Genomic DNA, 27,366 nt, shown 5'->3' on the forward strand with positions numbered 1-27,366 from the left:
CATATATTAGCTTATATTTCTGTACTCGCTTAAAACGTTACGATTCTATTGTTCTTATATATTCCAATACTAAATTTACTCCTACGAAATTTACTTTAAATATTTCTAAGCAAGTGATGTAAAAACTTTCATTTTAAACTAATAATAAAGAAATCTGGAAACATAATAAGCCTAATGCTAAAGTCATGTGACAAATATAATTAATCAAATCTTTCAATAGCTCCTTCATTTATTTATTGTTATTATTACAGTAATTAAAAAAAACACCAAAAAAAAAACAAATGATGGCATCTCCTGGTGTTTATTACAAACTCAAACCGAAAGTAAAATGGAAAGGAAGGTCGTGAACGCAATTGATCGAGAGCAAAATAAAGAAGTGGTAAATGTAGTTAAAAATGAGGGAAAATCGAGTAGCAAGGATCGGACACTAACTGACCATCTTAATAAGCATTTGTTGTGTTCATTTCTTGAAAGTCTTAATCAAACTATTGAACAACCTACAGTGGGCCGTATAGACACTGATTGTAAGCGTAAATGTGATGACCAACATCAAAAATGAAAATTAATACTAGCGCTTTGGGTCGACACATTCAAATTAAACATTGAATTGATAGTTTCTCATTTTAAATTTTTTTTGTAAGCAATACTTGGATTGAGGTCATAGGTATGCTTCAAACTTTTAGCATATTAAATTAGTATTCATTTTCTGCGAAATTATTGACGGAATTGCCTTTTTTGATCTACGAGTTTACAACAGGACCATGTCACCAGTTAAATATTTCGCCAAAATGAAGTTAGCCAAAAAGATTACGATAAGGATATTCTGACGTTAGAAAGAAATCTAAATAAAAAATGTTAATTTCAGATTATTCTGATAATGTGATTGTTTTATAAATGATAATGTAACATTAGAAGGATAGATCTGGAAAGAGTTATCAATTAAGAAATGATAACATTACAAAGTAATATTTTGTAATTGATAAAGTAAAATGACAGTATTTAAAAATATAATAACTGCCTCTTGAGTGTGGATTAAATATAAAGGAAGTGTTTACTGGAATATTTCACTACTGAATATGTCTTCATGTTTATGTACTCTGGATAAATAATTTATTTGCATTTTTTTCATTCTACCATTTAAGGTAGTGTTTCTTTTTATATAAGGTTTTAAAGAAGTATCTAAATATGATATTTTCATAATGAAATAATGCAAAAAAATATGATACCAGATATGTTTTTTTCTGATTTTATCTATCAGCAAGCATATAGTATGGCAGTACAGAAATGATTGTTTAGAATCAAGATCATAAGATATAGAGAATATTCATTAAAATGAATATCCTATGTCTAATTCTTTGACCACAACCAACATTTAAGTTAAATGTAATTTCAGAATATTCCTATATACTCTTGAGTTTCTGTTGTTATCATTGTCCAGTGACCTTTATAATTGTGAATGGTGATAGAACCATAAGTTGATCTGGCATTTTAGCTTATAGAAGAGTGCATTAAGTCTTTGCTAGCTTTTCTCATAAACTCTGGATAGAACTCTGAAGCAGTAAATATATTTTTATTCTGTAATTAGTTTCATTACACAGGTTTTCAAATTTTACTTGATATGTGATTAAGATTTATAGGAGTCTTTTGATTTATGGATTTTCTGTTACTAGAGTATTATGTTGGAAACATTTAGAGAAGATATTTACAATATAATATATAGTAAAAATTAATTTTGGAACTGTGATGGATAGAAATGGTCCACTTATTAATATTTTAATTTAAAGCACTAGTCACATTACATAGTTAAAAATTCATTGAACATCTTACAGGGATTTGTTTTTAGAATGTTAAAATTTTTAATACAAAAAATAAACTAAAAACTTCTGCAATTGATAAATAAAATAATTAAACTTTGTGTTGCAAAGAAATTACTTTAACTTGTATAATTAAGTAGTGACAATAAATCCTTAAACAGGTAAATAATATTTAAAAATTTGATTTCATATGTAAAGTAATTAAAAAGTTGCTAGATTTCAAAAGATTTTTGAATCACATCAGTATCTTAATATATGAGAGCTCAACTAATACATGAGAAACACTGTATTTAAAGACTTAAACAAATAAATTGGCCTGTCACAGTGTGGAACTGGAGTTCCACTGTTTGCATCCTCTTATAAAAATGAAATAAAATAGAGAGTTTTGGAACTCTGGCACCTACATTAAAAGGATGTCAGTCACATTCCATAAATGGTTAGACAAGAATTGTCCATCAATTCAAAATCAGGAGCAAACAACTCATGTAACGTTGAATGAATATCTGAAAAAGAATTACTTCTAATTCCTTAAACCTGTAATTTTTTTTCATTCTGCCAAAATTTTCATGATTTTCCAATAATTATCACCATATCTTGTAAGACTTCAATTTTCTTAAATTTTGTGGATAATAACACGTTTTCATCCAAACAGACATAACTGTTATCAGAGACCATCATCATCTGATGGGTAATTTGAGATTTTTGACCAGACACTCGTAGCAGCAGGAATTGAGGCTGTGATGAAGCTATCAAATTAATTATTGTAACATTAGATGTTATGACTTCAAGCTAAAGGTTTTAAATTTCTATTAATATGTAATAAGTATTTGAAAAAGACCTTGATTTGTACATTTTCTATTCCAAGGATATTGTGTTGAAAAATGTTATTAACCTGTTCTTGAACAGATTAAAAACTGTGCCCTACTAATAACATCCATGAATACTACTAAAGCAGATAACATGTTGATATGATTTAATTATTTTATGCATAATATACCAGCTGAATAGGCTTGTGGTAAATGTGGTTAAAATAGGAATACCTTTATTAAAAAAACATTCGTGATAATAATTAGACTGATAATTTTTGACATCATCATAATGCATAACACTATGTAACATAAGTTTTACTTTTTCTTGTTCCTGGGCAGAAAGTGTCATTTTCCAATTGCTTATGCCTAAAGTAAATGGAAAAGACCTATTTTTCTCTTCAAACTTTGCTTTTGTGACCTCAGAGTGTATTAATGAAAACATGATGGGAGACTATATTTGGGGGCTGATATGTGAAAGTGATTTATATTACAGTCGCAAATCTCAAAAAACTACTCACTTCTAAACATCTTTGTATAATTTTAGTATAAATACATGTAAATCTCAATTCATATGTTGTCTTATGCAGACCTTATGTAAATGAAAATGTGCAAATTTGCCCATTTTTACATAGAAAATAGGTTAATTTCTAAATTTCTTTATCCAGGTCACAAAAGCAAAGTTTAAAGGGAATAATGGCTATTTTCTGTACTTTTACAACATTAGCAATTAATAAATAACACATACTATCCAGGAACAAAATTTGTGTTACACAGTGTAATCAGCTGTTGACAAGTTTTTCAATAACTAATTTGAGCCAAGAGTGGTATTTAGTTTACCTGAAAAACACAGATACTTTATCTGCTAAATCTATTATTGATATAGTCTGAATATTAGTTTACTGAATTCTATGAGTCATATTTACTAATTTTCATTTGTAAAATATAGTCACAGTTTGTCCTTTTTTTAAAATTAGTGGTATTGGTGATTAATATTTATTTTAAAACAGTACTAAAAATACAATGTAATGTTTTCTGTTGGCCTAAGACACAATATTTAAACTTTTTCACATAATAATTTACTTTTTTTTTAATAATTACCTTTGTACTATTGAAACTGTTTTTTTCTGTAGGAATGATTTTGTTCAGGTAGAAAGTATTCTCAAGTCAACTGATTTTTGTTCAAGTATCAAATAGTTGCATTTTATAATTAAGAGGTTTGTGTAGGATAGTTTTTTCCATAATTTTCAGGAAACTACTACTAAACGCCATGTTAAACTCAAAGTATAAAGAACTAAGTGACTTGCAGAAACAAAAAATGAATCGAGACCATGAATTGGCCTGCTGGATTCAACCAGACATTATGGACTCGTACAATGTAACATCAAACAAGTCAGTAGTAAGAATAACAAGGAAAAGAAGATCATTCACAACAAAAAACTAGATAAATTAAAGTGCCAACAACAAAAAAGATCCCAATATGATGAACCATCAGCCAACTTAGTAATTAACAGATTCTACTGACAATTAAGCAATGAAGAGATACATCTACTCAACAAAGGGCTCAACTTTGCAGTAACACCTAGAAATATTTCATTGAAAACTAATTCCTAATTTTGTGAAGATAAAACTATCCAAGAATGTTTGTGGTATAATTATAGAGTAAATCTAAATATAACTAAGTAACTGAGATTTAGACTAAGAGGAAAAATAGCCTGGATATGTGATGTTAAGTAACTATCCTGATTTCAGCTGCTTGTATATAAAACTGCATTCGCAGTTTTACCTTCTTCCTTACCTGTTGGACCCAGGCTCTGTTTAATAACAACTAGACATTGGTGGAAGACTCGTTCACTACATGAATGGTAGCAGGGTTACCGCTAAGCAACTACAGAACAGGGAGCACAGTAGTATACTGGTCATGCATTTCTCATACAAAGCTTGTTGGATTGTGATGTCCACAAGTATTTGTCGGCCCTTTCATCTAAGCAAATTGGACTTAGATGACTTAAGAAATTGGTCAACTAGAATACTAAGATATTTTTTCCCATAATGCTGTTAGTTATTACCATTAAAATTATGATACCTAATATGCAGCATTTTGCTTTTATTATAATTAAAATCCACCTGTCTTTATTTATCCAACTCATAAAATAATCCCAATATTTTCACAAAGCAACAGTGCTTTCCTCATGATTAAGTAAATTTCCATAGTTATTATGAAGTACATTTAGTCTCTTCTCAGGTTATAGAAGCTGCACTACTTGTGTATTTGTTGTATCTAAATATTGCAAAAATTAATTATCCATATCCCAAAAAAAGAAGTTTTTGTGTGTGCCTGTGCTAAAATAGTAACATATAGATAAGGTTAGTAATGCTAACTATTTTTTAATTAATCTAACTCGAGGATTCCCAAACTTTTTAGATCTACAGAGCTTCACATCAGAAAGAAAAAACATTCCGGACCCTTAATAAAAAGAAATACACTAAAAGTAGAAATATTCTGTTACCAGCGCTAGAAAAAGTTTACTTCCAGTTTTTAGAATATAAATTTATTAAAAATATAAATATTTAAAGAAAAAAATTTTTACTTCTACTTGCTTGTTCAAAATTTTCTGCTTGCAAAATTTATATCGGTAAAAATACACTAATTATTTATTTTTAGCGACTCGGATGGACTTGCTTTTGTTCACAAAATAGTTCAATATTTGGAGTTATGGTTGTTACCTGTAAGTGCAAATCATCTTCAGTATTTAACCTGTTTCTAAATTTGGTCTTGTAACTATATATACAGTGAAACAGTTTGCTCACAAAGATATGTTGCTGGAAAATGCATCAAAATTTTCAAAGCTTTGTTACTTATTTCAAGGTATTCCATGGTCATTTAAATCCAAAATTGTTTAATTTCTTCCTGCTGAAATTTTGTTTTTAGTTGAAATTTCTATAAGTTGTTCCTTCTCTTTCAAAGGCAAATCGTTGGTATTTGCAGAGTTAATAAAGGGAATTTTAATCCACAGTATTTTTTTTTCTAAATGAAGAGGGAAGTACTACCCAGTAGTTGTGCACAAATATGTGTGCTGCAAGACTGAAACTTTTGCATCTTCACTTTAGGAAATTTCATTCATAAGTTTAAAAAAAAAAAAAAGAGGAAATTTTCGAAGCAATCAAGTTCTTCCGTATGTATACATTCACCATTTGACTCTGAGCTTTGAAGCACGTACCCTGCATTGTAACATTAATTTCATTTAGATAGACAAATACGTCCGAAAGGTAAGCCACTTTCTGTATTCAGCATTTGTCCTTTAACTTGTGTGCAAGTTCAAAATGGCATTCAGATAAAGAGAAATCCATCTTATCATGCAGTTCGTAAAACCGGGCAAGTACTTTTCCCCGAGAAAGCCATCAGACTTCACCATAAAGCAGCAAATTTTTATGCAAATTTCTCATATCCTCACAGAGTAAACTGAAGATCCTCGCATTGAGTGGTCTTGATTTTATAAAACTGACTATTTTTATGACATCACCCAATACCTCTTTTACGTCTTTTGGCATTTGTTTCATTGCAAGTGCTTGATGATGAAGACAACAGTGGATACTCTCGATGTTCGGATTTTTCTTTTTTATGCGTGCCACTGAGCCTGACAAATTTCCAAACACAGCTGCAGCCCAATCAGGGCAAATACTTGAGTAAAGCTGCCAATGGATCTTACGTTCTTCCATAAATAAATCGATCAGTTTAAATATTTCTTGGACTGTTGTTTGAATAGACAAAGGTTTGCCAATTAGCATGTCTTTTTCAAAACAAGCTTCGTGAATATAGCGAACAATTGTTTGTTTGTTTTGGAATTTCGCACAAAGCTACTCGAGGGCTATCTGTGCTAGCCGTCCCTAATTTAGCAGTGTAAGACTAGAGGGAAGGCAGCTAGTCATCACCACCCACCGCCAACTCTTGGGCTACTCTTTTACCAACGAATAGGGGGATTGACCGTACCATTATAACGCCCCCACGGCTGGGAGGGCGAACATGTTTAGCGTGACGCGGGCGCGAACCCGCGACCCTCGGATTACGAGTCGCACGCCTTACGCGCTTGGCCATGCCAGGACATAGCGAACAAACACAAGCAACATTGCATAATCTGCGATGTCTGTTGATTCATCCATCTGAAGTGAAAAAGTTGGACTCGATTTTACTCGCCTTATTAACTCCGTTAAACAATTTGTTAACATATCTTTGATTCTTCGAGAAACCAAGTTGTTATAAATGAACACAGAGTTAATATTTTAATGAAATTTCTTGTCAGTCGTGCACTCCACCAAATCTTTTGCGCATGGTTTTTATCAAATCATTTACAATTGTATAAGCGTCATCTGTTTTTGCAGTGGGGTAATTAACACCATATGAAGCAAAAAGAGCGCCTTTTTTGTCCTGACATACAAACGAACGAAATGTAACTTTCCTTGCATTTAATTACAAACACTTTCTTTTGAAATACTGGGAAGTTGGATTTTTTAATTTAGAATGTTTGGTTTCTAGATGTCGTTTTAACTTTGCCAGATGCAAACTACTGTTACTCGACACTGTTCTATATTCAACACGCAATCTGATACGTCCATCTTGATTACCTGTCCATGTAAAACCACATTGAATAAAACTTTCATCCTACTTTATTTTCTTTCTGGCCGGACATGGCCAGGTGTGTTAAGGCGTTCAACTCGTAATCTGAGGGTTGCAGGTTCGAATCCCCGTCGCACCAAACATGCTCGCCCTTTCAGTCGTGGGAACATTATAAAGTGACAGTCAATCCCACTATTTGTTGGTAAAAGAGTAGCTCAAGAGTTAGCGGTGGGTGGTGATGATTGGCTGCCTTCCATCTAGTCTTGCACTACTAAATTAGGGACGGCTAGCACAGATAGCCCTCGAGTAGTTTTGTGCGAAATTCAAAACAAACCAAACCAATTCTATCAAGACAAATGTATTTTGGCTTTTATGACTCCTATTTTGAGATATCAGGTGTGACGTGACGTCATATACACATTGGCTTTTATAAAGGTTAAATTATTTCTTTCAGTTAGTCTCCCTGCAAGTAAAATATTCTTTTGTAATATTGATATTATTAAATAAATAACGTCAGTGAAATGAAATAAATAATATTTATTCGCAAATATACCTGTATTTGTTTGATTTTAAACAATAAAACTAGATTCAACTCACATCGATGCGCCATCTATACTTAAATCTTTAGTGTTTTGGTTCTAGTATTACTGTGAGTATGGGTGAATAATAACCTATAATGTAAGTTTATTGTTCTCTGTCAGTATTTTTAAAAAGACAGTTGTGTTAGTCTTTAGATTTAACCAAATAAACAGTAAGATATATTAGAGTAAACGTATTTTTGTGTTTATTCAAATGGTTTTGTCACAGTTAATCATTATATACCTTTTAAAATATATTTTATTGATGCGGTGATGGTAATTATCCATAAAACTGAAATTGAATGAATGAGAAACGTATGTTTTATAACTGTGTTCAAAACACGTTATTCCAAGCCTGTTTACCTTGAATCATCTGTTTTACTTAGAAATATAGTTTCGTGCTCTCAGTTTTACACATGTCTATGTTACTGTTAAGGCAGATTTAGCAAGCAGACGAGTCACGAGTGTTCAAAGTACATGTAATTTCTAAATGCTTAGCGGCGATTAGTTGTCAACTTGACATGATTTTTAACATTTATAGGCTGAGAATTTGATCTCAAAAACTGTTAATAGTGTAATTATAAGCGATGTGAGGGGTTTCATCGTTAGTTTGTAGAGTTTTTTAAGAATACAATGTATAATTTTAAGAAAAGTGGTGTAAAAATAAGCCTTGAGGCAGTAACTTAAGAGGAGATAATGCCAAATGAATCGATCTTCATCAGGCCGCCTCTCTATCGTCAGTTAACCTGCTATTAATGTTACAAGTGTCAGTGTTACTACCGTCTTATAATATACACTGGTGACGAAAACGTATTGTGAATAATTTCCTTTCTAATATATTTAGTATACATTTTCTTATATATTAGATGAAGTATAACATTTGTCAGTACAGATGTCAGTGATTTATATATATATATATATATATGTGTGTGTGTAGTATATTTAACAAGGTTCTAAATGTATAATCTTTTCTTTTCTTACAAACACTTAAAATATTGCAGAAATTATAATAAATGGGAAATTATTTGGAGTTTGTTGCTGTAATGTGAAAGTTAAGCATTTAATTTGTTTACATATTTGCAATGGCTGTTAAAATTTTACATTTTGACAGTGATGGATCTTGCATTTAGAGTAGTCAGTCTAATATATTTCCATGATAAACATAATTTCACTAAATGACAGCTTTTGATCAGAGTGAGCTATGTATTTAGGGGAAAATTAAAAATCAACCTAGCTGTCAGTGTGTTCAATTACATATCAGTTTAGTCCCCTGCTGGTACAGCAGTAAATCTACAGGTTTACAATGTTAAAATCAGAGGTGCAGTTCCCCTCAATGGACACAGCAGATAGCCTCATGTGGCTTTGCTAGAAGAAAACACACACACACACACACACACAATTTTTATATATAGCTACCTGTAAAAATCAGAATGTATTATTTTGTGAGTTGGGTACTCTTTTCATTAATCATATTTTTAACCATAAACCTAATAATATATGACATTTGGTCAGCTTAAGATATTTAGATTAAATAATGAACAACAAATTTAACTTAAAAAAAGTAATTATATTCGATATAGTAACTGGTATAATTAATATTAATGAAAGGAGTAAAGATAATAAAATAGCATTACTTGTGTAGCCTACAAACCTAGTCCTTGTTTTGAACCTCAGTCATTGATGTGTTTCTTTGGAGATTTGCCTTCTAACATTGAACTTCACCAAATAAAGTCAGTGTGGTACCCTTAGTGTATATCATCCAAACTGTCACAAACTCATGTTTTAGTTAAAAGTGTGTTATGTTGCATAAACTTTCTCATGTTATTTATGGAGATTCAAAACAGTAAATAAAAAATAAAACATTACCTGACTTGACCACTATGGTAGTGTAAATCATAACTGATTAGTTAAAGCATAACTGATGATTTGAGGAGCCCCAGATGAGAGGTTCTGTTTGGTACATCTGGATGATTAATGGAATTTGATAATTGATTAATTGCATTGCTCATTAAATCAATTATATTCATATGAGAATTGTAATAATCAGAAATACTAATTTTAATTAGTTGATTATTTTGTGAGTAATTATACTAAACAATTCATGTGAATAATAAATCACAATGGCAACATTTAATTAATTTAAATTTTAATTTTGATGAGTTAATCACTTGTGTGACATTAAATTATAATGAAATTCATTATCTTATGTGGAACCAATTAATTTATTCTTTCCTATTGGATAATTTATGTAGCTAATCACCAAGCTTTTCCCTTGAGGCTTTACTTTAGAAAAACTAAATTATGCAATTGATTTTATGCTTAAAAAAAAGATATATTGCACTAAATTAATCTATTAATGCTACAATGTAACAACAGGCACACATATATATAGATATATATATATCTTAGGGAGAAAGAGTAGGTAGAATACACAAATTATCATAATGTTTCAATATATTGTTTTATTTTTATTATTGTAATAAAATAGTAACTAAGAGGTGACACCAACCATCCTTTTAGGCCACTGCCAATTTTGTGAAAAGTGCACCTTCTTTTTAAGCATTTATCAAATCAAAAGAAAAATGTGCTTGAAAATAGTTTCAAAAGATATTTGTAAGCTTCAGTTAATACATGTGGGACATCATAATTTGCATTATGAGTATAATTTTGATGGGAATAGCCTTAACAGTGTTATAGAAAAAAGGATCCTTGTGTTCCAGTTGATCAATCTATTAGGCCATCCAAGCAGTGTATTGTTCCTTGTAGAAGGGCAAATAGGATTTTAGACTGTATCTTCAGGAATATTGAATATAAATCTAAAAAGGTGATAATTTCACTTTATAGATCACTGTTTAGGCCACATGTTTGGTACTGTGTTCTGTATTGAGTATCTTCTTTTGTAACACATGAAGTTGTTGGAAGGAGTTGAGAGTAAGGCAAGTGTGTTGATACTTGGGATGGAAAAGTTGATATATGAGAATTGGTTAAAATCTCTGAAACTGTTTTCTCTTGATAAGTGAATAGTTAAGAGGGGATCTGACAGAGGTTTGTAAGGTTATTTAAGAAACTAGTAATGTTGATGCATTATGATTTTTCATACTTAATAATGGGGACACAAATATATATTTTAGCAGGCTATAAACCATCTTCAGCTAAGACAGCTTTAATTTCCAACAGGGTTACTGGTCTTTTAGAATGGATTGCCTTCAAATGTGGTGGATGCAGTTAAAAAGAGTTTAAGAGAAGGCTTGACAAATGTTGGACCCACAGGGACTGGCTTTGAATGTTTTATATTATATTTTTAAAGCTTTATTTAGTGAAAGAAGATGGATCAGTATGTCCAATGTTTTCCTTAATTTATACATACATATATGTTTGAAACACTGTATCTTTTTGTTATATTCTGACTATATTTTGGGGAGATGAAAACTTGTGACAAGTTTGATTAGATGTAGTGTGGATTTTCAACACTAATACTGTTTGTTTGTTTGTACATATAAATATCAATAATAATTGATAAATAACCATAAAAGTATATACATATGTTCTGCTTGATTTTTTTTCCTGTTTTTTTGTAAATGTTTTGAAAGAGTTTAATTGTGACTACATGATGTTTCTAGCTTCAACTATTATATTAGGCAAAGGAAAGCTATAACAGTATGCTTATTCAATTTTTTTTCTATTCTTTACAAAAAGGACTTAACACAGGTCCTTTTGCAAGCAAGGAGAATTCTCATCCTGTGAGTTAAAGTGTATTGCCAAGTATTGCTCAAACTTCCATATAACTGCTTAACCAATTTAGTATAAAATAAAGGTAGTTTTTGATATAATTATAGCTATCTTTTTGAAGGAACCAGCAACAAATAGTTTCTACTCAATTAACAAATTTTACTGTTTTTATTTCAGAATTTGTGGTTTCAGTTGTAATTCCCAAGATGGCTGATGAAGATACAAAATATTGTTCTAACTGGTGAGAAATTTAGTAGTTATGAAAATTGTACAATACCTTATTATAGTTTAAGTACATAAAGATGTGTGTTTATTAAGTATATTACTTTACTGACTAGCTTATAAAGTGCAGTTGTTATAAGAATGTTAAAATAAATGGAAGATTTTCAGTTGAAAAAATATCAAGTTTGAAACTCATATTCTGTATTACAAAGTAAATACTTAAATCAGAAGGTGCAGTTTGTTTGTGCTTATTATGTAATACTGATTATACTTGGGACAGTTGTTTTTTTAATATTATATAATAAATATGAGGCAACATGTGAAAAATAACAGATTTTTAGTGTGCATTAATACATTTAATTTTCATTTTTAGATTTAAGTTATGTTTTCATCATTTAGTAATATTTAAAACTGGAATACTACAATTTAAGGAGAAGCAGTACTGCCTTGTTCTGCTAATTTAGACATAATTCCAGTGTAACAATTTTGAGGTTAATAAATTTTTAACTGCTGTGCACTTCCAGCCAAATATCTGACAGTTATTGGTTGTGATAGTAACTTTTAATTTTATAGAGACATGCTGTACAGCACTGATGAGTTCTAACATTTTTCATTAGTATGTTCTTTTACATGAACAAATTAACACCTAGTAGTGTAATCTGTATAAATAAATATGTAGATTACATATTGTTAAGGATGACATCCTTAAAATGAAAAAAACTTTATTCTCATGGAGGTTTAATTAAACACCCATCTAATGCTAGTGTAGGAACTTTCTAATGTATTAAAGTTTATGTACTATATGTTGTAACACTGTTGTTATTAAAACTTCAGTACATTGATGTTTAAAACATTAGAGGTGAATGTTTTGTTCAATGTTTCATTGAAGTCACAATCAGTGAAGCAACTATCAAATTCATTACATTTCAAAACTTTTAGAACATGTTATTTCTTTAAGTAATGAGGAATAGGTCTTTGGTCGTGTCAGTATTGTTCCAAAGAGCTTTCATTAATGTAACTGAATGCTTCAGAAATAAAATTATTAAAATGAGCATGTGGCCCTGAAGAATTACGCTTGTGATTTTTATTCACCTTAGAGATAATTTGCTGCTTATGTACTAAAGCAACCAAAAATAACATAAATTCAGGTATCATTTATATTTAATAAATTAAGTGTATCTCTCTTAGTGTTAAAATAGAAGGATTTCTTCCACTTCACGTGGGAAGTAATGCTGGTATTCATATATTCAGTGTTATAAAAAGTAAAAAAAACACCATATAGAATATTTAGTTTTGCATTTAAAAATCAAAGCTGCTTGCACTGTTTTTCACCCTGTGATTGTTACTATAATTCTTTGGAGTGTAGCTTTTCATAAAATAATAAATTCTATTGTAATTTTTTTGTTATTTTTCTCTTGGAGAGCTGTTAGTAATATGTTTCTAATTTAAAAATTAAGTTTCAATTTGTTAGAAATAATATATACAGTATAATCTTTTCTGTTATTGAATGTTTCTGTCAGCAAACGGGACATAGGGATCAGCAATTATGTTCTCCACAGTGCTCACTGTCACAGAAACATTGTGTTATGTAGCAAATGTCATGAACCAGTCCCACGGAATGAGTTGGAAAGTCATTGTAATGAGGTACACAAAACAGTCATGTGTTCAAAATGTGGAGAAAGAATGGAGAAGGGGAAGCTAGAAGACCATGAGGTTTGTCCTCAAGCTTATCTATAAGGTAGTCACCAATTAAAATTCAAAACATACATCTTTTCCTGGCAGTGAAGTACAGTGAATATCGATCTATAGTACTAGTTTGTTTGTGTATGTATACGTGGAGAGGATGTACATTGTTAAATAAATAATATATATATATGTATGTATAAATAGGAGAATATTAAACTTTTAACAGAAAGTAGGAATCGGTAAGTATTCGTAGAATTGCTGTAAGAAGTAGCCAGAACAAAATAAAAACTGCAGTTCTCATCCATTTAGGTAAATGAAGAAGTTAATATTGCAAACCAAAGTAGAGAATGAAAATCATTTAAAAATCTATCCAACTAGTATTACTTTACTTGTTTGTGCACTTATTGCAGTGGTTATTTGTTTTTTTGGATACTCCTTATAGCAATGCTATGAATAACCTATGGTCCCATCTTCATATTAAAAATTTTATTTGATTTATTTTTTCTTATTCATGTTCATGTATGAACTTTCAGTATAGCCATAATTTTTACAAGAACTAAAACCATGGTCAGAAATTTATGAAATTCAATTGTTACTTTACATACAGGTAAGCATATAAGGCTGCCAAAGTAGGAATTTGATCTTATAAGTTTGTGATATTGGTTTTAATTCTTCCTTCATAACTCTTTGTAGCAGGATCCTTACTTCATTTTAAAATTCATAGCTTTTAATACTATTTTTTTCTTATTTACATTTATTTTGTAGTTTTATAAAACAAAACATATTTTACCTTTACAAATTATTGTGTTTGTCCATTGATATGTGTATGTCAATACAGACATGCACACATGTACCACCATGTATATAGTATATATACATATATATCTTTATGGATTTTAATTGGAATATAAAGCAAATACCTGCAGACCAGTCAAGTAAGCTGGAGAAATCTTGTTGTGATACTCCAAGCTGTCTAGGCTGTCTTGTTGATGTGATCAGGTAGGTAGGTAGTAGACAAAATAATGTTGCTGTATTAGAAATTTTTTAATTGTTGTACTGGAAACATCAGTAAACATATGAACATATTAGTATATATGTGCATAATATATCATAACCAATACTTTGAGTGATCAGTTTTTTTGTTTAGTAACTTAATAGGGTGGTTTTTGGCTCATGAATTATTGGAAATCCTTGTGGATCCCTACTTGAAGTACTGCCATGCATATAATATTGCTTGTTAGAAATTTAATTCTTCATTTTTCATCATGAAATGAAAACAATGTTTAGTGTCATGTGTATTTAAAGTACACTTGCAATGGATAAGCTTTTCACTCACTACAGTAGAAGGTAATATTTTATTTGTGTTCATTCCTGTAGTACATAGTGAAGCTTTATTAATGAATACATTTAATACTAAACATTATAATAGTTTCTGTGAATTATTTTGTTAATAATAAAATTATATATTTTTATTGAGTTATTGTTTAAAACAAGAGTAAACTTTATTATTGCAGCAAATGGAACTACTATTGAAATTATGATGTTTTTAACATCACAGGTAAAATATGTATGTACATATGCTTATTTGAATAATTTTAGTTCAAAATAGAATGTCTATCAATTTGACAGTTCTTTAATCAAAACAGTTGTGCCATCTTAATATTTAGTCATTGCCCTTTAAGTTGCTTTGGTTAAAAAACAGTCAAAACATTAAATTCTGTAATGTGTAATATTTCATGTTCTGTTATTTGTTTTTGTTATAAGCTGTTAGAGAAAGGTTTATTTATTCTGCCTTAGTTATGATTAATTAATTGTTATGCTAATGGTAAACTTGGTTAAGTTTTTCAGTAATTTACTAATCATTTATTAATATTTTTAATCAAAAGTCTTGCACATGCAGAAAATCGTATTCTTTATTGAAGTACTTTTAGTAAACTAAACAATGACTTGTCCGTGAATATATGGAACATTTGTTTTGAATAGTCTGTGCAAAGTGATTTTCATGTTAAGATTAAAAGTAACATTTCTTAAATACATACATTTGTCTAAGATACAGCTTAGTCCTTTATTGAGAGCAGCATGTCTATAATATATTAAGTAAAATTAATTTTTGTCTAAATTATAAGTCGTTATAACTTTGACTAACATTATATAACCGTTAGCAAGTGCTAATACATTAGCCACAATGCTGTTCTTGTAATAATTCAAGTACTATTCTTTGCAACAAAGTTTCATGAGTTAACATATGAAAGCTTCAATTATAAGTGAAATTTAATTTCCTGTCTATAGGTTTTTGTTACAGTCATGAAATTGATAGGCTATTTTTTATCACAATTAATACTTATATAATTAGTATTCAATAAAAGTTGAAAATAGAAAGTAAAATAGAAAAGAGCAAATGAATTTTCTAATGGTGCAATTGATTCATTTTGCCATCTTTTTAGAATATGTATTTATTGTTATTATTATTATGTGTCATATTTTGTTTGGTGATCAGACTGCTAACTGTTTTCAACCTTTTGTTGAAGAAGAAAAGAAGGTTTTGAGAAATGATGTATTGCATAAAAGTTGGGGGTAATGTTTAGTTGTGCATACATATTTGTATATGGTAAACATAGACGTAAAACATATCAAATGATCATGTACAGAAAGAAGGTTAAGTTTCTTTTATTGTAAGGTCATTTGACTTACTACATTTCTATGGTTTAACGTTTAGCTGTTAAGTAGTTTTATAATGTTTTCCAGTTCAAATGTTTAAAAAAAATAAATAATGCATCTTTCTGTTAATTTCATGCTAGAATTGTTTTTTTAAGTTTCCTTGATTTAAAAATACTTAAACATTAAAAGCTGTAACTTATATTTCATGTTTTTTCATTACTTTTTGTTATAAGCTGTTAGAGAAAGGGCTTTTAAGTAAAGCTGGCAGAGGAAATAGAAAATTATCCTGTTAACTGTTTAAGCTTTGATAATGCCATAAGTTTTTCTTGTTTAAAAGCAATTAAACAGTTTTTGTCATGTTTAAACTAATACGTATTTTTTTACACTGGGATTTTTCTACACTTTGGTCATAATGTAAAATTAAACATTTTAAAGTAGTCTTTAATTTTATCATGTCAGAGACCTGTTGATTTATAATGCTGATTTATTGCTAAATAAAGAAATTTCTGTTAATAAGAACCCTCAATGTAAAATATATATTTGACATTTCTTTTGCAGAAAAAAAGCTGTACTAAAAGAAACACCGCATGCAAGTATTGTGAATTAGAAGGTTCTCTAGATGATGTCAGAGAACATGAAACTTACTGTGGAAGTCGTACTGAGCCTTGCATAGCATGTGGTCAGTATGTTATGAAAAAGAATAAAGACACCCATGCTGGGAATTATTGCAAGCAGATGTTGGAAGAAGAACTTTTATCATGTGATACTGGCAAGTGAAGCTTTTGCCTTTAACAACTTGAAGTATAGGAATCAGTATAGTCTAACCTCACTGGCCAAAATATTAGAAACCTGTCCTTATAATTTGTTAGGCCACTATATGTGCCTTCAATACAGTCTGGATGTGTCATGGTATTGACTCCATTGGTGCCTAAAAGTTTTCTGTTTTAGTTTTTTACCATTCTTTAATTCTTTCAATAAAGGCTTAGTCAATTTTACTAACCACCTAACTTCTTTCTACTCATTCAAAGTCTTTATAGACTTTGATACTGTTAACATTTAATATAGTTTGTATATCTTTCACAAAATATTCACAGTATCAGTCTTGTACACACAAAAAATCATATTCTTTATTGAAGTATTTTAATAAACTAAACAATGGCTTGTCTGTCAGTATAATGAATATTTGTTTTGAATAGTTTGTGTGCAAAGTGATTTTCATGTTAAAATTAAAAATACTCATCTCAAAAATCTCAAATTTCCTTTGTGCAGTCTGTAAGTCCTCCTAAGTACATTTCAGTGTTTTATTTATTTAGATGTTTATTTTTTGGTGGTTATGGGGCCAATCAAATTGACCAACCTTGTATAATGATAGGACAGAGAAAATAAAATACAAAATATAAAATGCTTCAGTTGTAACATTTGTTTATCCTAAGTAGCTTTTAACTTGTATACATGTAATTGTAATTAAATTTTATTGTTTGATTGCCTTTTGAATCATGTCTAACTACTGTTCATGTCATCGTAAGTTATAAATCATTTGGGGAAGGTGTAATTTAATAATATAACATGAGCTACAGCAAGCCATGTATTGGTATGCATGCCTAGTGGATAATTTTTACTATATATTTATTTGTTTTACCCAGTCAAATCTTAATTAACCTGAAGAGATCCTTCAAGACTACTAGTATGGGTATTAAAACTTTACTTAAAATAAAGTACATACAGAACAGCATTTCATCCTTCTTAGGTCATCTTCAGGAACTAAAGAGATCCTGTTTTGACATTTAGTAACTTCTATGATGATAAATAAAGAATAAACATGAAAAACAAGAAATAGTGTACTTACCCAAGTATACTTTTTTTGAAGTCAACTGTCTAGGACACTCAACCCTACTGTTTTGATATTCATTGTAGTAATGCACTAAATAATTTTTATTTATTTACATAATCCATGAAAGAACATGAAATAGTAACATACAAGAGCTATTACAGATTCATCCAAGTTAATCATTATCTTTCCCATGGTAATGTAGCTAGTACTAAAAGAGAAATTGATGATTTGCTGTTTAGAACACAACATGATGTAATATGTCATTTCATAGATCAAAACTGTGGCTTTCTATTGGTTATAGATAATATTGAATTAAACATAAGAAAGAACTACTGAATAAATCCTGAAAGAGAGGATTTGACAGTTAGTTGTTAGAAGAAGGGTCTGATTTTCTGTTTGACAACTCTTTAACCAAAACAGTTGAAAGCTATAAAACATTGTAGTTTGTCTGAGCAACTTCTATTGTATGGTGAGAATTGAACACTGAATGCCAAACTTATTTGAAGGGTGGTGAATGAAATAGAGAGGATGAGATGCCTACAGAAAATTTGTCACCTTTCTCACACTAGGAGAAATTCAGGATTTTTTGTTATATCATATTATAAAATATTAAGAGCATAAAATTATATGCTATTAAATTATGGATTATTAGCTACAGTTTTATGCTATACTAATCGGTATAACATAAACAGAAAACAATTAAGTTTGAACGTACCTCACTAAAAACCTCATGGTATGTGCAGTGAAAGGTAAGAGGATTAAGATGTGTATGTTAAAAGCTAGAAAGGATCAAATAATTTTATTATAATAGTGGAAGTACAAAGAACTTATCAGGTAAGAAGGGATTTTTTTATTCAGTGGTGTCAACCCAATACTCTTTAAATTATAAACTGAATTTAACAGTGTATTTAGATATAATTCACTATGTTAGTTTTTTATAATATTTAGTTATTTTTATTAAGTTTCTAGAAAACATCTTAACTATAACTAAATCTTATTAAAAGTTGTATTTTCATTAGGGACACTCAACAATTGTCAATCACAAGTACGAGAAAAAGCTGGAAATTCAGGAAAGCCTATTCTTAGAAGAAACAAACTGAGAAATGTGAGTAAACTTGTGTCCTTGTTACTGAAGTAAAGCTAATCATGTGAGATACAGTGTATGTGGGATGGTGTGACATTTGATTCAAGCCTTGAAAGTATTAATTACTGAAATGTGTACAAATTTTGACACAGAGTATGTATTAATTCAGAGTAACTTTATAGATTGTATCTTTATGTGTGATAGTTATTTCATGTGATAATACAAGTCTGTATATGTTGGAAAGATTAGAATTATTGATATATTTACATAAAAAGAAATGAGCACTAATAGTGTTTAAAATAACTTTCTATCATTTATGTACAAGTAAAGGAAATGTAACAATATTTAAAATAAGCTACAATCTATCACTTGCAGACTAACTCAATGTCATTCTATTTAAAACTTTTACTACTGCACACTGAACTCTTTCTCTGCATTTCACAGTGCTTTACTGAGTTACATTCAAAATTCAATTAAACCATTTTACTGTAAATGTATTTTAATGAAATTAGCACTATCATGTGTGTCATTATTCAACATTTTATATTATCTAAGTTTTTAATTCCTTTACTTTAAATGAAACTCTAAAACAATAACTTTCACAAAAAGTTCTCATGGTTATAAACAGTGTATTCAGGTTATTTACAAGTAATTGGAGGACATTCCAAGAACTTGTCTTTAAGATAACAGTTGTAAAAGTTTTTCCAGTTCAGATAAGCATTGCCACCTTCCAGAGTAGGAGCTGTGTTTCTAATTGACAATTTTATATTGAATGCCAGGCTTATAACCAATAAAAAGAGCCAATTTCATGCAGTATTTCTTAATGAGGTTAGGAAAGCTAATTGATGTTTGCATTTTAAAAAGGAAGATGAAAAAACTTAGTCCATTGTTGAGAGCATTATCTCTAATACTTGTTTGTTTTTTTTTGCATTATACATGTTAGTTTGATAAACAGTGAAATTGCATTTAAAGTTTTCTTTTACAGTTAAGTTAATTATGTGTTTTGTATTTTAAAGCTCATATTTGGAAGGTGTAATGATTATTTTTTTGTTTTTAAATTGTCACTTCACTGGTCATAGGTTATAAAGCTAAAGCTGACCATTATGACTTTGCCAATCATCACATTATATCACACACTGGAACTCATTGAAGTGTGTTGATATAAATGATAAAAGATAAACATTTGGAAAATAAAATAAAACATTAAAATAAAGAATTTGTAAAAAAGTAAAGATTTGAAAATATGCATATGCCCCGTATTTTAAGATTATTCAATGGAAAAATAATATGCAAGTGCATATTACCATTTCTTAATTTTAAACATCTCATTGCACTATCACAATCCTTAGAATCTCCTAAATGAATATCAAAACTTAAGGTAAATGTTTATATTTTGCTTCTCATTTTTTCCAAAACATCACTAACTTTAGCTATTATCACAGTGAAGTGTGAAAACTATGAAATATGGTATTTTAATACTTAACATGAAAATAATCTAGCAGATGAATTATTCAGAGACATAATACAAATAATTACATTAAGTAACAAATTTGTACTTGAAATAAAATCAAAATTGAGTATTTTTCATTTCTGACACTACATACTTTTAGAACAGTTCTTGTCCAATTTCAAACAATTTCATCCATTTGTTTCACTTCTGTAAAGACATTTTATGAGAATTATGTAACTTTATTACAATGGGCATGAATCATTGTGATAGGATTAAACAGAAATACAGAAACTTCAGTTTCATTATATCATTCATGAGCAATCATATGCCTTGACCTTTTATCTCTGTTACTTGAATAATAGCTTGAATTTCTAAATGTGGATTTAGTTTGAATTAAACTTTCTTTGCTTCATTATTTCTCCTTTGTAGTTTTGTTTGTAAAGTTCTAGTTAATTTTTTACTCTTGATCAAATGTTATGCATTAAATAAAGATTTAATTATTTAAACCAAAAATTTGTTTGTTTTGGGCTATCTTTATAGTCATAGATTTAATAAATTCATTGTGTACATGCATACTATATATTTGTACAAATTAGTTTTCAGCTTTTATGAATTACATGAAGAATTTTAATACAAAAAACAAACCGTTTCCAAGTAATTGGAAATGTTTTATATATGTTTCAGTTTCTCTGTAATACATGTTTTATAGATTTAATGTTATAATCTAGTAAGTTAATCCACACACATTTTGTTAATAGAAAAGAAGACAGATATGAATTGATTAGACATTTACATATATATTTTTGTTTAATTAAATCTATTTAGAGTATAAGATGAGAGAAAGAAATGTACCTAATACTGTAAAATTCCAATGCTTGTAAAGCACATACAAGTTTCTCTATAGGTAAGAGAGAACAGATCCAGCAATCACCCAGTGGGAATTGTTGATAAACCTCCCCCAAGTTCAGCTTTCTCAGGGTCTCTCAGTCATTCTCCTGAAACTAGAGGTTTGTGTTATGTTACCGAGGGATAAAACATCTGTTACACCTTGTGTAGATAAGTATGAAATTTCACCTTTGTTATTATTGCTTAGAATGTTTGTTTGCATTGAAGTTTACTTGGAAAAAAAATTGATATAGTACATGCATGTGTAATCTGTTATTGTGAGAAATAGATCCACAACTCTAAACATTAAAGAACCTTTCAACAAATTTTGTAGTATTATGAAAGAAAGAACTGGTATTATTTAATTCATTATCCTTGGTAACTTTATTAAGTGTAAAGAATAAATAGAGGCATTGAGGTTAAATGGATAGAAGATTTTGATTTTAGTAAGCTTTCTATTGATAAAATTGAAAAGTCTTTCATCTACAATTTCCATTTTGTTAAAACATTTGGCTGTGTTATTAAAAACACAGTAAAGTATGCAGTAAATGTATTTTTACAAACTTTTTTTAACATTACAACACATTTATACACTTAAGTAATCATATCTTACAACACATTTAAGGGATACCTATGGTAGGTAACTTCAGTCCACAAGTTACAGATTTTTATCTATTAAAACTTGAATTTTTATTCGACAGGACCTTAGTAAAAAAAAAAAAAAATCCGTAGTGAAGCTTTACATAATAGTCTTTCTTATAGACACATTGATGACCCTGTTACCTAATTGTTAAGGTTTTCTTGAAGTAGCCAAACGAATATATTCACAAGAACTTACTCTTGAATAAAAGCTTTTTCACTCGTAACAAATTTTGGATATTAACTTAGTTAACTTCAAAGTTTTCAATAAAACAGATACTTTTAATTTTGAAGTTACAAACTTTCTATTTTTGAACACAAATATTTCAAAAAGCTACTATCATGACAGCTTTATAACTTTCCTTTCTGCAGATTTCTTTCAAGCATTTCAGGGTATGAATGGTTAGAAATAGAGCAGGTGATGTCTAGGGGGTTTAACTTCCACATTTATTTTATAATGGTATGACCAACAGTTGCATGTTTTTCTCAAATGTTCCCGGAGTGATTCTGATGTTATTTTCAGATAGCGTATAAACCTCTTGATCTTAGCAGATTTTATAGGCAGTTAAGTATTTTTATTTTTCAACAACACTAGGAAGTTAGTTTTACCCCATTCTTTATTTAAGGTTACTTTCATTAGGATATTGATTTTTATATTCATTATAACTTTTGATTTTAAAGTTTATTTCATGTCGGTTGAATGTTTTATGGAATTGTGACTGAACTAAATCTACTAAGCTATCTGAACCAGTTATAACTTTACAACAGTTTTGACATGTAGTACTAGTTAGAATATTTACATATCTACTTTCATTTGTTAGTTTTGTATTTTGTGATTTTAATATTTATTTTTTAATTATACAGGTTATTTTACATTGATTATATTATACAAGTAGGACTAACATTTATTAATGTGGCTGAGCTAAGTATAGCCTTTAAGTAGTAGTTCTTACTTGTACAAACATTGCTGATTAGACTGTTTTGTATACTTGTTTTTATCTATTAGTTTCTATTGTTTCTGATTTTCTTCTTGTGTTTCTTCTTATTATAATGGTTATCTTGCATTACCCTGAGTTTCTTTGACCAGTCAAACTTTCCAAGAAATTATTGGGTTTATAACCAGAAATTACATTAAGAGTACGGGTACTTAGTTGATAAAACAATACATTCTAATCAGGGATGTGAAACTGAAAAAAAAAATTCAATTGAAGTTTTTCATTTCAGTTTGAAATCTGAAAAAAATAATGATTTCAATTTCAGTTCAAGATTTTATATTTTTCAGTTAGAATTCTTATTATGATTTTAGTTTTTTGTATTTCTTTCAAATGGTTATTAATTCATTCTACAGCAGTTAGAACTCTTTTGGTAACATGTGACTTTATTATATATTTGCATTTATACCTAGTTTTTAAAAATGTCTTTTTCATCTCTATATATATGAGTTGGTAACTTTATGTTTTCCTTTCCCTGTTCCATATCTCTTTCTCGAGAATGATGCACTCAGTTTGCCTCTTATTTACTCTTATTTTTGCTTTTGCTTCAATTGCAATTTTATAAATACACATTTAAGACCAAACTTAACAAAACCAACATATTTAATGGAAAACCAATAATTACTTCCAGTTTTATATGTGTAAGTATTATATAACATAAGCTTACAAGTTAAAATTATTGTAAATAACTAAATTATTCTCAGTGTTTTCAGGCAACAAATTATTTCTTTAGGGACTTAAGATCATTTTAAAAGTATAAAATAACCTTTCTATACTGACTTCTGTCACTGGAACAGCATGCACAACTATAGCCCATTTGTACAAGTATTCACACTTTATCTTTGTTGTGTTCCACAAATTAGACTACTGTCTGCTGGAATTCTTTCAGTATTCACAAAGTCCTTCAGTGTTGAAGCAATGGCCATTTTTTGAATACTTGAGGTTTTTTTTCTTTGTGCAGCCACTCTAAGCCTGTTTTCCAACTCATCCTCTGATATACTGGATACCATCTGCTCTTCAAATTTCTAAGTTACTTGAAGTTTAAGTTTGGGATTCAGTGCACATAATTTGCTATTGAGTTTGATCAAATGATTTATGGCTCATTCCTCTTCTGCTTCAGATAGCATAACACAAAATCCAGGATCAAGATATAATAATACTAATACTACTTCATTTATAAGAAGTTCTTTTTCCCTCATATTCATTGCTTCTATGATGTAAGATATTTCACCTTTGCAAACAAACCATACCTTATAGAAGTTCCCAGGTGTAAATTTTCTTTTTGTAACCATACTGTAGCTTTATCAGTTGATTTTAATATATGCATAATTTCTTGTAATTTCTCACAAGATTAATCCTTAAACAGCAGCCATAAGCAATTGATGCTGCTACCTACAACATTCCTGCTGTTTAAGGTTTAAAGAGAAAGTTTTAAGTCCATTTCAATTATTTCAATAAACAGTTGGAGTTCCACTAAACGAGAAATCATATCGTATGTTGAGCACTCGATATCATACAGATGGATGGAGTAATGTTTGCTATTTCTCTCTAGCTTTATCTACAGCAGATGAGCACTGAAGGGACTAATGTATATATATATATTGTCTGGTGTGCAGCTTTTAACAGTTTAATTGGGCATGGGCAGAACTTGGTGATGTCAAGTGTGCCCCTCAGTTAGGCCCAGTTGGCTCACTCCTCAAAATTTTCATTGATATATCATGGCCTAATTCATGTCATATTACATACCATTAAAATTTTACAGAGGAAAAGATTTTAATTATCAGTAATTTTCTAAGAAGACAAAAGGAACAGCCAAACATGCCAAGTAATTGTACTGTGTATGGATGTTTCAATAATAAGAAAAGAACAAGTGAAAACAAAGATTTATTACTATTGGTTTTCTGAAGAAAAAAGACATGAAAATGCAGTAGATTAATTTATGCAGGTGTATGGACTATATCAACATTTCACAAAGAGTGATTATGCTGACAATATGAAGTCATGTCTTCTGAGGATCTCAAGTCAAAGAAATAAAACTATTAAAAAATGATGCAGCACTGTCTCTGTTCTTATAAAAATCTCTGTTGGTGTTAAGTTTAAACATGTTCTTTTGTTGAATGAATAAACAACTTCATGAAAATTTTATGTAATGAATTGATGTAGTGGTATGTGTCTTAATTAGCCACCTTTGCATTTCTAACATCTAATGGACTTTTTTGCAAAATAAAATATTGAGAAAGATACCAACAAAAATTCCATGAATACTGTAAATAAAGTAGTAATGAAATTATTGAAAAAATACATTGCTTCTGTCATGGAATAGAGTTGCCAGAGAATTTCTGTGACAAATGTGATACATATGGTATCACATGAATGTATTGATGAAAAGTGCTAAACAATGATTGTTACTGTTGAATTATGCAATCATTATTTACATAAAAGAATTTCAATCTTCATTTGTCTATATTGGTTACCTTCTCTAGTTTATAATGCTACTAAGTAATTTTATCCGTATGTAATGTCTATATAATTTTATCTTAAAATTATATATATTATATGTGTATGTGTGTGTATATGTGTTTTAACCCTTCAATGTTATTCAAAAAATGGTTCATCTAAAGTAATTAATATTACGATAACTAAGAAATATATATAGTGAAAAAAGAATCCTACGTTACACTTAATTGTTAAAAGTGTTTGTCATCCACTACACTCAGCAGTATTGCATCTGCATTTTAGGAGATCATTCTCTCCAAAGGTGCTGTTTGGCATCTGATTGCTACATTCAAACTGCACCTGAGTTGCATCTGAGCTTAATTTCTCAAAAAAAAATCAAAAAAATCTTTCATGTCACTTTATAACTTCTCAGATCTACAGAGTAGGTAATTAATTATAACATACTAAAGGTTAATTCTGTCACTAGCCTATTGTGAGATATGTTGCAATTAAAGCTCTATTCAAGTTTTAATAATGAATCATTACTAGGACACTTTCTTTTTTTCTCCGTATAATGTTTAATTTTGGTTTTTGGATGTTATAAGAATTATTCACATTAATAACAGGTTAATTAATTCAAGAGACCAAAGACAGCAAATGAGAGCAATCTATAATGACATTGCTGAATTAGAAATTTTTACCAGATTCAGAGCTATTTGATGTCGACATCAAAGGAAGCTAATTTTAGGCTTAATAGTATCAGATTCTAATTATATACTGACCTACGATTTGAAAAGGTAAGCAACTGGTCATTCTCTCAACAAGACCATTTTTGTAATCTCCAAAAAGGTTCAAAGGCACTACTTCCTTCTTGATTTTGTTTCATGTTGCCACATTTACAAATACATTCAGCAGTTACTTTCTTGGTAGCAGCAGCCTCATTGAGGAATTAATAACTTACAACAATGGAAGCCTAACTGATTTTTGTAAGAACATCATTCCCTTAAGAGGTTTAATATGGTAGGACAGATTAAGGGGGAGGGTTATTGAGGTCACTAAGAGCATTGGGAGAAAGAAAGATGGACAGTAGAACACAAATGAATGCTTAAGTCTAACCTGGGGATTAAAGTTTATTTGGAAAATAACATGTTCAGTGAGTAATCCTCTGCCAGTGAAAAGTTAGATATTTTAAAGTTTCCTATGGAAAGTCAAAACACAAACCAATATTTTTTTTATTTATTTGAGTTTTAATTTCAGTTTTTATATATTTCAATTTGAGTTCAAATGTCAAGTTATGTTTTTAAAATTTTTCTGTTTGATTTTTTTTAAATTTCAGTTCCTGAAAAAGTATCAATCTATTGATTCAGTTTCCTGTCTCTGATGATTCTAATAATTTTAAATAAGATAATTCAAACAGTATATTTTTTGGTTCTGATCTGTCTAGGTAACTTATTTTGATGAGAAGTTAGAGAAGTTAATAATTATAATTGTAAGTTGTAGGAATATTTTTATCTGATTCCACTTTTGTTCATGAGGAAACTCATTTGAAGTTAGGTTTTTCCACACATAATGAGTCTTTAATCATTTATAAAGCCATGTTCATCAGTTGAGTTTAAACCCCTTTTTCAGTCTGGCATTCTGTGGTCTTGCAACTCCCATAGTCTGTCACATTTTGAATCTGCCACCATTAGTTTGCAAATCAGCCACCAGTATGGTGCTGTTAGCAGCACCAAAGTGCCAGGTCTGTTTACATCTGAAGTTGAGTGTTTTGGTTATACACTCCTATTTTAACTTATATTTTGCCTGTATTTAAACCTGCATTATGTCTTCCAAGAAACCAAGAGTTGTGGAAGGTGATGTTAGTGCTTTATTCTACTTTTTAAAACATAGCAATAATTATTTAGAGCAATCTGGCAAGCCTAGGGAAAAGATATATGTTTA

General features: G+C 29.5%; 2 protein-coding genes across 5 annotated transcripts in view; one reads left to right on the plus strand and one right to left on the minus strand.

The window, feature by feature from the left end:
• Nucleotides 1–4,631, minus strand: part of LOC143240170 (protein yippee-like 1) — a 35,894-nt gene extending 31,263 nt beyond the window's left edge. For both annotated transcript variants that reach the window (XM_076482178.1, XM_076482174.1), the window contains exon 1: nt 4,419–4,631. The gene's annotated coding sequence lies outside the window, so the exon portion shown is untranslated. The remainder of the gene's footprint in view (nt 1–4,418) is intronic.
• Nucleotides 4,632–7,818: 3,187 nt separating this feature from the next.
• Nucleotides 7,819–27,366, plus strand: part of LOC143240318 (uncharacterized) — a 51,585-nt gene continuing 32,037 nt past the window's right edge. The window contains exons 1-6 of one of the 3 annotated variants that reach the window (XM_076482555.1): nt 7,819–7,913; nt 11,720–11,783; nt 13,285–13,477; nt 16,667–16,877; nt 18,959–19,044; nt 21,378–21,480. In XM_076482555.1, the coding sequence (XP_076338670.1) occupies nt 11,749–11,783; nt 13,285–13,477; nt 16,667–16,877; nt 18,959–19,044; nt 21,378–21,480 (628 nt within the window). In that variant the 5' untranslated portion in view covers nt 7,819–7,913; nt 11,720–11,748. Of the gene's footprint in view, nt 7,914–11,719; nt 11,784–13,284; nt 13,503–16,666; nt 16,878–18,958; nt 19,045–21,377; nt 21,481–27,366 lie in introns of those variants that run through there. The other 2 variants (XM_076482556.1, XM_076482557.1) reach the window with 2 other exon arrangements.

The sequence above is a fragment of the Tachypleus tridentatus genome, chromosome 13 (genome assembly GCF_004210375.1).
Source record: "Tachypleus tridentatus isolate NWPU-2018 chromosome 13, ASM421037v1, whole genome shotgun sequence".
NCBI classification, from domain to species: domain Eukaryota; kingdom Metazoa; phylum Arthropoda; class Merostomata; order Xiphosura; family Limulidae; genus Tachypleus; species Tachypleus tridentatus.